The following is a 13,309-nucleotide window of genomic DNA, read 5'->3' on the forward strand; positions in this document are numbered from 1 at the left end:
CTGCCAAGAGGAAACAAGAACTTACTGTGTCTGAAGTAGCAGGGTTAATCATGGCAGGCGGGCTGCTGATTAGGCTTAGAAGCTGGGCACTGCGCCATTGCTCAGCCCCGTGGTTCCTTCTGACATAGAGGAAGTGCAAAGAGAGGAGAGCTCCACTCACAGACTATGGGGGAAAACAAATAAATCCTTAATGTCAATGATGGGGAAAATATACTTCTACCTGAGGAATTCACCACTCTGTCAGGGAACTTGCCTTTGTGTGAGGCCCGAACTCCTCTGTCAGCTTCTTGAGAGGATGGTCATACTCCAAGACCATCTGACTCAGGCGGGGATAACTGGGGTCACTGGAAGAAGGCAGAGGAAAGTGCATCACAGGCCTCCCTTAACCATGATGTAAACTCTCATGTTTGATGTAGAATAAAATCGTGTGTGTAGGCTGCCTGGCATTCTCTACCACCTCCAGAAATATACATACTAAACCAGGAGTGTCAAACTCATTTTCAATGGGGGCCACACCAGCCTCACGGTTGCCTTCAAAGGGTCGAATGTAATTTCAACTCCTTAACAGTTTAGGAGTAGTTACAATTATACAGTCCTAAAATGATTTTGGTCTATATAATTTTGATCAGGCCCGTGAAAATATCTTCCATATAAGCACCCAAAATAGGGTTGGACACGTAATAGATACTCTATAAATTCATGTTGATTAGTTATAAATCAAATAATATGCCTAGACCCAAATCTGTATATAACCCAAAAGAATGAATATATATATATATATATGTTTTATATTAAAAAATAATGGGTAAGGCATGCACCTAGATATTCACATAGACACATGGAAATACACACCATGCATAGAACAATGTACCACATCCTACTCTGATCCCTCTGGTCTTCATCTTTTCAACCCTCAAATACTTTTATTATATTGATGGAGGAGCACAGAGTTGCAGATAATCCAAAATCCATTTATATTTGGCTTCAAATGAATCATCATACATTACTTACCCTAATGCTTTACCTTGCTATTATTCCTATCAATATTAAAAATTTTTTTTCTTTGCCTTTTGTAATAACCTGAAAAGCACGGGGGAAGCCAGCCCAGGATTAAAAACTAATCCAAGACAATGCAAACTGGATAACCCACTAGCACGTATTCAAGATTAACTGTATATAGACGTGCACTTGTTGGTGTTTGCACTTACAAGTATTCTAAATTGCTTTTTTTTGCCTGTGTTGGCATGTAGATTACAAGTTCCCATATGAGAAAGCATGGCATCTATTTCTTTTGTGTCCACCCCCTACCTCATAGCACCATGTATAAGATTCTTCAACTCCTATATCCCCTTAACTCACCTATGCCCGTGCACCATCTCATGGGCACAATTGTACACGCCAATTATTACCCGTCGATCCTCAATTCTTGATAGAAGTAAAATAACTGAGGTATAAGTCACAATCAAGTCCAGGTAACTTCGAGTGAAGTCAAAGTTGAGACTCTAAAAGAAAAATACATAGGAACCCAAGAAGAGCAAGGCCAATTAATCCTTACTACTCCAACCATTCCAGACAGTGCCAAATAGGCTCTGAAAGGGTCTATTTAGAAGGAGGAACTCATGGGACTGAGAATTCAGAAGAAAATTAGAACGAATGTTAGAGGCCAAAAGTGAGATCAAGATATAGGAAGGCCAGGAAATAAGGTAGCATTTAGGGGCTGGAGGAAGTGGAATAAGAACATTTTTGTGTAATGTTTGTATTAAATAAATCACATTGCTGATTTGCTTCACATGTAAACACACTTTAACTTCAGCATTTTTTATGAAAGAACTATAGTCCTGGAATAACTCACCACTCATTCATTATATACAGGTGTGGGCAAAAGTAAGTTTATATTTGCAATACAAATAAATAATATAAAAATAATAATATAAGAATAAACTTTCATGTACTTACAACTGTAAACCTACTTTTGTATATATGTTACAATATATTATGCATCAGATAGTCCTGGAGGAATAGCTATTCCCCTAGCCCCATCCCACCCCACACAGTCCCAACTGAGACATTTTTCTGTGGATAGCAGAGAATTGCAAAGAATCTTACAATATCAAAATGGCACTGGCAGGCATCAATGGTGTTGAGAAGTTCATATACATGATCCTGGGGGTAAAATTGGAGATAAGAATAAATAAAAAATAAAGAGAAGATGACTTGTACTACCAGAATTTGAAGGGAAGAATTCTCTCCCTCGTAGATCCTATGAAGCCACTGAGTAACAGGAGAAGCATTGCTGAACAGAGGGTGTCCCTTCCCAATAAGTCATCAGTGGATCCCAGTCGAGCTTACCCTGCCATATGCTCACGTTTCCATGGGCACAAGTCACTACCAAATTAGACACTATCCCTGATCTTAGCATCCCAGTGATCCCTTTCTCAAAAAAAAAGTTACAAAATATAGATCATTTGATAGGCTGTTTCTAAAATACCAAATATCAGATCTATTTTTATTGATGAATCCCAAAGTCAGTCTGTTTTTGGACTCCATCTCCTGTTCTCAGAAGTTAATCATTAACAAATGGGAATACAACCCAACTTTCTTTGTGTTTCTGTTTATTGACATCTTACTATGTGCTAAGTACTAACTAACCAGTTTAACAACCTGGTGTGTCCTTTCTTGATTTTTTCCCTATTTGTATAATCCTATTTAAAGAAAGAGAGAAAAAGCTAGAGATAGGTATTTTGGTCATCATCTGTGTTGCAAAATTCATATAGTATTATACCCTTCTTATCATCTTGCTTTCCTCATCAACCTCACATGATGAAAGTCCTCAAAGTATCTGGGTAGAGCACCGGTACATTTCTTTTACATGATCCCATAATAACCCATGGCATGGTCAATTCATTCAGCTGCTTTTCTACTTAAGGCATATGCTTTATGCCCTATCCCTGGCCTACCCACTGCATTTTGCTACTTTCAGTTCTATAAAAGTGAAACTGCCAGATCAAAAAGTATACATATAGCCCTGGCTGGTGTAGCTCAGTGGATTGAGCACGGGCCTGCAAACCACACAATCGCAGTTCGATTCTCAGTCAGAGCACATGCCTTGGTTGCAGTCCAGTTCCCTGCAGGCCAACTCCCAGCAGGGGATGCACGAAAGGCAACCATACATTGATATTTCTCTCCCTGTCTCCTTCCCTTCCCCTCTAAAGATAAATAAATAAAATCTTAAAAAAAAAATTTAAAACATACATATATTTGTTTATTTTTTAAATATGTTGCCAAGCCCTGGCTGGTGTAGCTCAGTGGATTGAGCACGGGCCTGTGAACCACATGATCAAGGTTCGATTCCCAGTCAGGGTATATGCCTGAGTTGCAGGCCAGTTCCCGGTTCCCGGTTCCTGTCAGGGGACGAATGAGAGGCAACCATACATTGATATTTCTCTCTCTCTCTCTCTCTCTCTCCCCTTCCCTTCCCCTCTAAGATAAATAAATAAAATCTTTAAAAAAAAGAGTTTAAAAAAATAAAAATATAAATAAATAAATATGTTGCCAAAAGATTTGAACAGGTTCTTTAAAATATATATATACAAATACCCAAAAAGCACACAAAAAGGTACTCAATGATATTAGCCATCAGCGACACACTAATTAAAACCACAATAAGGTACAACTACATACCCATTACAATGGCTAAAATTTAAGTCTGATAACAGCTAGCACTGACAAGAATGTAGAGTAACTAGTAGAGAACACTAATATATTGCTGATAGGGGGAGAAAATGGAACAATCATTTGGGGGGGAAATTTGGCAGTTTCTTATAAAATTAAACATACACATACCATATGATTTAGAAATTCAACTTTTTGATTATTTACCTAAAAGTAAGTAATAAGTAATGAAACTGTGCCTGGCTGATGTGGCTCAGTGGATTGAGCACTGGCCTGAAAACCAAAGGGTCGCTGGTTTGATTCCCAGTCAGAGCACATGCCTGGGTTGCTGACCAGGTCAGGTCCCCAGTACAGGGCATCCCAGAGGCAACCACACATTGGTTTTTCTCTCCCTCTCTTTCTCCTTCCCTTTCCCTCTGTCTAAAATAAAATAAATAAAATATTTTTTAAAAAGAGTAATGAAGCTATGTAGTTTCTCCACAATGGTTTGTACTCAAATGTTTATAGTAACTTGTGCATAATGGCCAAAAATGGATACAATTCAAATATCCATCAGCAAGTAAATAAATAAACAAATTGCATCCATAAAATGGAATATTACTCATCAAAAATAGGAAACGAGTTGCAAATACATGCAACAACATAGACAAATCTCAAAAACTTTATACTTGGTGAAAGAAGCCAGACACATATACATAGCATGTATATGCTATGGACCTGGTCATGTGCTGAGGGGCTTGGTTGGTAGGAGTATCATCCTGTACACCAAAAGGCTGCAAGTTCAATTCCTGGTCAGGGTGTGTACAGGAGGCAACCAATTGGTGTTGCTCTCTCACATCCATATTTCTCTCTCTCTCTCTCTCTTTCTCTCTCTCTCTCTCTCCCCCCCCACCTCCACTCTACCTCTATCTCTAAAATCAATAAACCTATCTCAGGTAAGGATTTTTTAAAAAGAGGACATGCTGTATAGATTATAATTATATGAAACCCTAGAAAACAAATTATCTAATCTGGAAAGTAGATCAGTAGCTGCCTGGAGCCAGGAGTTGGGGAGGCAGGGGTTGACTGGGAAAACAAAGGCACGGGGGACATGCGTGAGGCTTAGGACACTTTGTGCAGCAACCAGAAAGTGTCCTGAAATCTCCTTTGCATTCCAATTTTCCTAGTGGGAGACTTTTTTCTTATATGCTCCCAGCATTCGCTCCACTACCTCCTCCACTGTCTGCCTTCCTCCTAATCACTACTCTCAGTTCCAAGATTAATAACCTCTGACCTGACCCTCCTTTAGACCTTACAGGTTTCCACATCCCCACTTCTCTCTTTACTGTGCAATCTGATCAATGGCTTGAACTACGTCCCTGGGGTAGTTGCAGGGCACCCGAGGAAGGGTCCCATTCTGTGGTATGATCTGAAGAAATACTATAATACCATCACAAACTTAGATTGCTCAAATGGCTAAAATTTGTGTTATTTTTTGAAATATTAAAAATACATGTTCACAGCCCTGGCTGGTGTAGCTCAGTGAATTGAGTACAGGCCCGCGAACCAGAGGATTGCGGTTCAATTCCCAGTCAGGGCACATGCCTGCGTTGCAGGCCAGTTCCTGGCAAGGGATGCATGAGAGGCAACCATACATTGATATTTCTCTCCCTCTCTCCTTCCCTTCCCCTCTAAAGATAAATAAATAAATAAAATGTTTTAATATATGTTCATTGCAGAAAATACAGACAAGCATAATTTTAATTTCTTTTCAAAACCACTCAAAATCTCAACAATCAGAAGTTCTCATCTTCAGTATATGCCTGTTTATCTATGTTAATACATCTTTTAGGAACATCTTACATATTAACCTGTACTATAAGTTGTTTTCACACTAAAGAACATGTAAAGAACATTTTTCCATGCTGATTAATATAAATAGGTGTTATCTTTAACAGCTGCATCACATTCATTGATAGACATATACTCTGAACTTTTAACCAAACTTCTATTTATCAGGTATACTCAATTCTCAAGTTGTCACATCAAAACCAATGCAACAGAGTACATTCTTGTACATACATCTTTGTGCTTCTATTTCTTAAGACAAATTTTAGAAGTAGAACTACTACATTAAAAAAGCATGTATTTTTAAGACTTTTGAAACACATTATCAATTTGCCTTTCAAAAATATTGTACTAAATAATTTTTAGTTTTTTTACATTTAAAAAATAATATATTCTCATTGTTTAAAGTTCAAATAAAATATTATTCAAGTAGTACTGCTACCACACACTGTTAACAATCAGACAAATCTATATGAAGGGATAGTCTCAAAAATAACAAGTCTGCTGGGAATACAAGACAGAAAACTGTACTTGAACAAGAATTAAATAAAAAAATAACAAGTCTGGATGGACTCTTCAAAAAGTCAATGTCATGAAAGACAAAAAAAAAAAGCTGGGAACTATTCTAGATTAAAGACTAAAGAGACAGGACAAATAAATTCAATGTGTGATCCTTGACACAATCTAGAGAAATGTGAATATGGGTTATATATTAACTAATAATGTTGTAGAAATTTTATATTTCCTGAGTGTGACCATTGTGTTGGGGTTATGTAAAAAAAAAATTCTTATTCTTAGCATCTGTATGCTAAAGTATTTAGGGAGAGAAATGTCATGATGTCTGCAACTAACTCAAATGGTTCAGAAAAAAATTGAAGATAAGCAAACATGGCAAAGTACTAACAACTAAAAAAATCCAGGAGAGCCCTGGTTGGTGTAGCTCAGTGGATTGAGCGTGGGCCTGCGAACCACACAATCGCGGTTCGATTCCCAGTCAGGGCACATGCCTGGGTTGCGGGCCAGTTCCCGGTTCCCGGTGGGGGACGGATGAGAGGCAGCCATACATTGATATTTCTCTCTCTCTCTCTCTCTCTCTCTCTCTCTCTTTCTCTCTCTCTCTCTCTCTTTCTCTCTCCTTCCCTTCCCCTCTAAGATAAATAAATAAAATCTAAAAAGAAAAAAATCCAGGAGAAAAGTAGAACAACATTCATTGTCCTACTCTTGGAATATTTGGTATATTTGTAATAGAATAGTGGAAAATAGTACTTTAAATTTTTTAACTTAAATAATACAAAAATATATAACTTAATAAATTATTACTTTTATTTTAATGTGTAATATTCCCAAACTTTCCTATGTTTATACTAACACTATGTACAGTGTATAAGCGTATGTATCTTTTGAAATAAAAAATATAATTGTATCATATAGTATTCTGCAACTTGCTTTCATTTAACAACACAACTTATATACTTTTCCATGTCAGTACATCTTTTGTTTTTTTAAAGCTGAGGGAGGGAGGCATAAGAGGACTAAATAGTACTGAAAAAAATGTAATAAAGATTATATATTTATAAATAAATACAGTATTAGGTGACACAAATGAGTATTTATTAAAGGAGAAATAGCCTAAATGTCCCATTCCCTTCCCAAAGGCAGCTGCAAACTCCCATCTTCCCCTATTTTCTACTCAAGCTCTGGCTGCCAGCTGCCTCTGCCACCTCCCCCCACAACTCCCAAGGCTGGATGAGTGAGAAGGATCCAGGCCAGAGTTGCTTCTTTTCACTCAGACTTAGACTCACTCCCCTAACTTTCTCTCAATCCCCTTTACCACCCAAAGATAAGCCATCACTAGCACCACCACCAAGGGACCCACTCCCCTCCATATATATATATGGAATAGCCTCAGAAGGATGATGCCCACACTTGGACCTCAGCTAAAGAGAGCTCACCCGAAATTCCATGACATCTACAAACGACTGATAGTAGTTGGTGAGGAATCTAATAATCTCAGCTTTTTCCCGATGTACCGGTCCTAAATGTTGCTGAAATAAACACAAAAAAATTTAAATAAAAAATAAGAAGGCAAGTGATCAAAGTAACCCAAGAAGAACAGGAATTATACCTAAAACATTCTTGAAGGCAGTTGCAACACACTGACAGAGAAAGTCGGGAAGTCTCCAATGCTCTGAGGGTCTTTAAACAGAGGATATTCTCTGTCTGAGAGGTAGGATGTTTGCATGTGATTCTGAGTAGATATAGAATGCTGAATGAAGGAAAATTTCAAGGTCCCCAGATACTAATCAAAGTTGAAAGAAGCAGAATGAGAAAATGGTTGTGATGGTAAGAAATGTGGTGCTGATATTTCATAAGGGAGAGGTAAGGGATATCCCACCAGATACATAATTCTAAGACAACTAGCAAGGAAATACTTGGTAGTTGTCTAGCAACAGGAACAACAATAAAATATATGCAACCTGCTGGGTTGATAGAGCTGTCTTCCTCTAACAAAAAAGAAAAAAGGGCAATTTTCATGAATTGAAAATTCAGGAATTTCATGAATTTTACAATGGAGAAAGGGGCAATTCTTTGCTCCAGCTTATCCTGGGAAAATTCCATCTTTCTCAGAATCCTCAAGCCTATAATAACCTGAAGCCCTGTCACTGAACCTAGGAAAACACAAAGAAGGCTACACTATCTCCTGCCATCCAAGCATAGAGTTATTTCAGAGAAAGAGGAGAAGAGACTGCATTCTCACCGTGCTGTTTCGGACATCAATGTTGGGAAATTTCTTGTTGATGTACTTAAGAGATGATTCCATGGACTTTTCCAGTAAGAAAGGTGGCTTGGATTTCGGGTCTGAACAAGTCTGCACAAATAAACCACACTATATTTCAACACTTTATCCTGCCCCTCATAAACATACCTTTTCCATACCTCTTCTTTTGTGAGAATCATTTATTCTCACAAAATGTCTCTTATGGAAAGGGAATCTGGGAATTCACTATAAAATCATAAAAGGTGAGGAACAAGTTCAAGGACATTAAGCCAATTATTAGAAGAGCTAAGTAACCTGGGCATCTAGTGCTGCCACGTAAAGTTAAATGTCTGCTTGGCCCCAGCACAAAGAGGAAGCTCTCTCCACCCTTCAGTTGAAGCCGGAAGGAGTAAAAAAAGCAGCTGCTCAAGAGTTAGACTTTGTAGGAGACTCAGTGTCACAATTATGTGCATTATATAAGTAAATCATCCCAAAGCGCAATTAAAGGAAACATAGGGACAGAGAGACCATATTCCTGGTGCTTTGTTTTATTTTTTTAATGTTCAAAATTTCCCTCCCCGGACCCATTATTTTCTCTTCCAGAAACTCCCCATTCCCACCCCTGTCTTTATCTTTTGCTTCCCTTGCCAACAGCCTCTCTCAATTCCACAGTTTCTCTTCAAACACACATCAACTACAGCATGAACTGTCTCAGACTCTAAGTATCTCAAAAAGCACCTGCCCTTTTTGTTTTAATGTAAATATCACACTTATTTTTTTCCCCTTTTTGAGACATACTTTCATGGATGTTTTTGCTGAGACCCACTTTTGGATATTTTCAGAGTGTGGGGGGTAAGCAATAATCAATATGACCCAGAATCCTAGACCCTAGACTGTTATCCAAGTGACTCAAAACACAGTTATTTACCACCCCACCCCTACGCCATACCCAGAAGAAAGCAGACACTCTCATTGTGGTGAGAATCATACCTAGAAAGGGGAAGCTCTGAAAAAAAGCCTCCCTTCCTGCTTCACCTATATAATCCAAGTGACTGAAGGACAGTTAAGCCAGCAGGAAAGAGGAGAAAATCCAACCGCTGGACTTGCTGGCCTCAGGGTTCCCTGCCCTTCTACTGTTAGAATAACTGATACTAATCCAGGTGCCCATGCTTACCTTCTTGATGTTATACATACGAATGAGAACCCCCTGACCTCTGTCATTCAGGATTGTGAGCTTTTCTGCTAATTTATGCTGATAGGCAGAGGTCAAAGACATGATGGCCACCAAGAGAGCGAAACAGCCAGACAGCAATGCCTGATCTCCCCAACACTTTCAGCTTGGGTAGTGACACCCTCTGGGCAGAGGGACCCAGTCTGATTGGTGCGCTTGTCTTCCTGTAACCTCTACAATTGGTTCACGGGTAAAAGCAGCCAGTACAGCTCACAGGCCCTCAGAATCCTCCTATGCTTCCTCTTGCACATTCAGCAGGGGAGACTTCCTCTTTCTAGCCATGCAGCTAAGACTGTGAAATGGGTGGAGGCAGGAGAAAGAGATAGGCTTTGAAAGCTCTTCATAGTCTGGCATCAACCTTTCTGGTCTTACCCCTCCACTAATGTCCTATATAAAGCTCTATATCAAACGAATGTTGACCACCCCACTCCCTTGTACCTTTCTACAGGGTCCGGCAGAAGTAAGGTTTGCTTGAGCATGGTTGGTAGGGTACATGAATGTCTCACACGAGATGAACAGCAATGTGAACATTTCACCTAAAATGTCATATGCTGTGCTTGAGTGTGATATTATTATGTTACAGAATTACATGCTTATGATTTTGTAATAAAAAGGGGCATTATTTGTGCCAGACCCTATATTTTTCTACTTTTATACCCCCATTTAGAATACCCATGTTACTCTCTCCCGAACCCTAAGCCCAATCATTCTTTTTTTAAATTTTTTTAATTTATTTAATTATTTTTCAAGTACAGTTTTCTGTCTATTACTCCCATCCCATCCCACCCCCATGCTCTCCCCCTCCCTCCCATTTCCACCTTTCCCAGTTGTTGTCCATGTATCCTTTATATATGTTCCTCTAAATCCCTCCCCTGTTTCCCCTGAAATTCCCTCCCCTCTCCCCTCTGGTCACTGTCAGCCTGTTCTCTATTTCAGTGTCTTTCATATTTTGCTCCCTTGTTTGTTTTGTTGTTTAGATTCCTGTTAACGGTGAGATCATAGGGTATTTGTCCTTCAACACCTGGCTTATTTCACTCAGCATAATGCTTTCCAGTTCCATCCATACTGTTGCAAAAGGTAGGAGCTCCTTCTTTCTTTCTGCTGCATAGTCCATTGTGTATATGTACCATAGTTTTTTGATCCATTCATTTACTGACGGGCACCTAGGTTGCTTCCAACTCTTGGCTATTGTAAATTGTGCTGCTATGAACATTGGGGTGCATAGGTTCTTTGGGATTGGTGTTTTAGGATTCTTAGGATACAATCCTAGCAGTGGAATTGCTGGGTCAAAAGGCAGGTCCAATTTTAGTTTTCTGAGAAAATTCCATACTGTTTTCCATAATGGTTGTACCAGTCTGCAATCCCACCAACACCAACCATTCTTTAGGGCCTAAATTAAGTCCCAAGTCCTCTTATTTATTCCATCTAATGTCAAATATTATATATATTATATATATAACATTGTATTTCTTGTTATATTTTTAACTGTATGTATTATCTCCCCAACTACATTAAACTCCTTAATGCTAAGAATTGTATCTAATACTTCTTTATATCCCTCCAATGCTCTAGTACAGTGATTCTCAAAATGTAGTTACATAACATCTCCTGGAAACTTACTAGACTTAGAAATTCTGAGGTCCCACCCAGACCTACTAAATCCAAAACTCTGGGGTAGGGGCCAACACTGTGGTTTAAAAAGCCCTCCAGGTGATTCCAGTGCACTCTCGAGTCTGAAAAACACCACTCTAATACAATGGTTCCTACAGGTACCTACAAAATGGAGTTCAACCCCTATCTCCAGAGATTCAGAACTGGTAGGTCTGCAGTGGGCCTAGAAGTCTGCATTTATAAAAACCGTAGGAGGTTTTAGTACAAATGTTCCATCAGACACATAATGAGAAATGCTGATACCACCTCCTGGACACAGTAGCCACTCAATAAATAAGCTGATTTATTTCTTGAATTACTAAGACTAAAGCAGAAAATAGGCCCCATGAAGAAGAACCAAATTAACTGAGATTAACAAGGGGATATTAATAATAGACTTTAAATTTTAGAAAACTGGGTGAATTTTAGCACTAGAATATTTTTGCCATTATGACTGGCTGGTATGGCTCAGTGGGTTGAGCTCCAGCCTAGGAACTGGGGGTTCACTGGTTTGGTTCCTGGTTGGGGCAGATGTCTGGGTTGCGGGCCAAGTCCCCAGTTGGGGGTGCACAGGAGGCAACCACACATTGATATTTCTTCTCTCCCTCTCTTTATCCCTCCCTTCCTCTGTCTAGAAATGAATGAGTAAAGTCTTTTAAAAAAATAAAGAATGAATAAAATAAAATATTCTTACCATTCCAACCAAGCTATAACTGTTTAATTCAAGAAAACCAACTCACTTTCAAGTGTGTTTCAAGGCAGAAGGTCACTGAGAAAATCTAAATCAAACAGAATTGTCTTCATATTTACCTCCTTTTAATACCATTTTCCCACTTTTCAACCATTGCCACTTTCCATGTCCAGGTCTCTCACATTATCCCAATATATCCTGGGACTGAGGGAGAGGGGAGCTGATTACATTATTATTTAAGGAACTTAATGTATTTGCTCCCAAGACAATATATTTTTTAAAGAAAGAAGAAGCCAAGCTGATATGACTCCATTGGTTGGAACATTATCCCATGCACCAAAATGTTGCAGTTTCAATATCTGGTAAGGGCACAAGCATAGGTTACGGGTTCAGTCCCAGTTGGGGTGCATGCCAGAGGCAACCAACCAATGTTTCTCTCATATTCAATGCCTCTCTCTCTTCCCTCCCTTCTTCTCACTCTCTGGAATCAATAAATATATAATTTTTTAATAAAAAATTAAGAAACAAGAAGATGGCAATGCTTAACACATGAAATTTCAATCTCCAAGAGAAACTTCACATTTTTGGAAAACAGAATTTGCCTTCCATTTTATTTCCTGGATGTGACCCTGGAAACCTGTGGTCATGGCATTAGGAATATTTGCCCTGAAGATTAGAATCACCTGCTGTTACCAAAGAAACCCAACCCAGATTGTACTACAGAGATTTATAGGATTTCTATTGGTCTTTCACCTTGATAGGGGAGAATAAGGAGCAGGCAGTAAGACACCCAGCATCTAGGAAGCTGACCAACAGTATAACAGTAGCCTTACTACAAGTTAGTGTAGTTCTATTGGATCTTTCTCACTTGCATTTATCCTCATCCTGAAATTTGTGTTAAAGACTTTCTATACCAAGATAATCTTATTTTCTACTGTCTCCTAATATGTGCTTCCCAACATAGTGAGAACCATGTTCTCAGTGTACTGTGAATATGCTATGCTCATTTCTGCCTTTCTCATGTATCTATGCTTTCCCTCTTGCTGACCCAAATCCTAATTGATCTTCTAGATCTAGCTCAAACAGATCCAAGCCCCAGCCCCACTGAACAGTCCTTGCAGTAATGGTATGAAGTACATTTGGTGTAAAGTTCACACTTTACATCTAAAATCAAGTCCACTGTAATTGTCTATTTCATATTACACTACCACCCCAGATAAACTGTAAGATTTCTGTAATGACTTTTTGCCTGTTCTTGGTATATGAGAAAAGCCTACATTTTGGCATCAAACAGAATTTTGGGTTCAGATGTAGTTGAATACTGTGAGCTAAGCCTTATGATTAGAGAAGCTAAGAGTCCAGGTTCCGGAGCCAAATAGCTTGAATTCACATCTCAGCTCTATCACCTACTAGCTCAGTTTTACAAACCAGTTTCCCTCTCTGTAAAATGGAGATGATATTGCTAATATTTCCTATTTTC

General features: G+C 38.8%; 1 protein-coding gene across 1 annotated transcript in view; it reads right to left on the reverse strand.

Annotated features, from left to right (window-relative positions):
- Positions 1–9,598, reverse strand: part of NCKAP1L (NCK associated protein 1 like) — a 44,015-nt gene extending 34,417 nt beyond the window's left edge. Inside the window, exons 1-7 of the mRNA XM_037030094.1 lie at positions 9,432–9,598; positions 8,258–8,368; positions 7,452–7,544; positions 2,107–2,163; positions 1,360–1,502; positions 254–344; positions 26–163 (exon numbers count right to left, since the gene is read on the reverse strand). Coding sequence (XP_036885989.1) covers positions 26–163; positions 254–344; positions 1,360–1,502; positions 2,107–2,163; positions 7,452–7,544; positions 8,258–8,368; positions 9,432–9,533 — 735 coding nt within the window. The 5' untranslated portion in view covers positions 9,534–9,598. The remainder of the gene's footprint in view (positions 1–25; positions 164–253; positions 345–1,359; positions 1,503–2,106; positions 2,164–7,451; positions 7,545–8,257; positions 8,369–9,431) is intronic.
- Positions 9,599–13,309: the final 3,711 nt, after the last annotated feature.

This window comes from Sturnira hondurensis, unplaced genomic scaffold (genome assembly GCF_014824575.4).
Source record: "Sturnira hondurensis isolate 20B ecotype Veracruz unplaced genomic scaffold, ASM1482457v3 Scaffold0020601, whole genome shotgun sequence".
NCBI lineage: Eukaryota > Metazoa > Chordata > Mammalia > Chiroptera > Phyllostomidae > Sturnira > Sturnira hondurensis.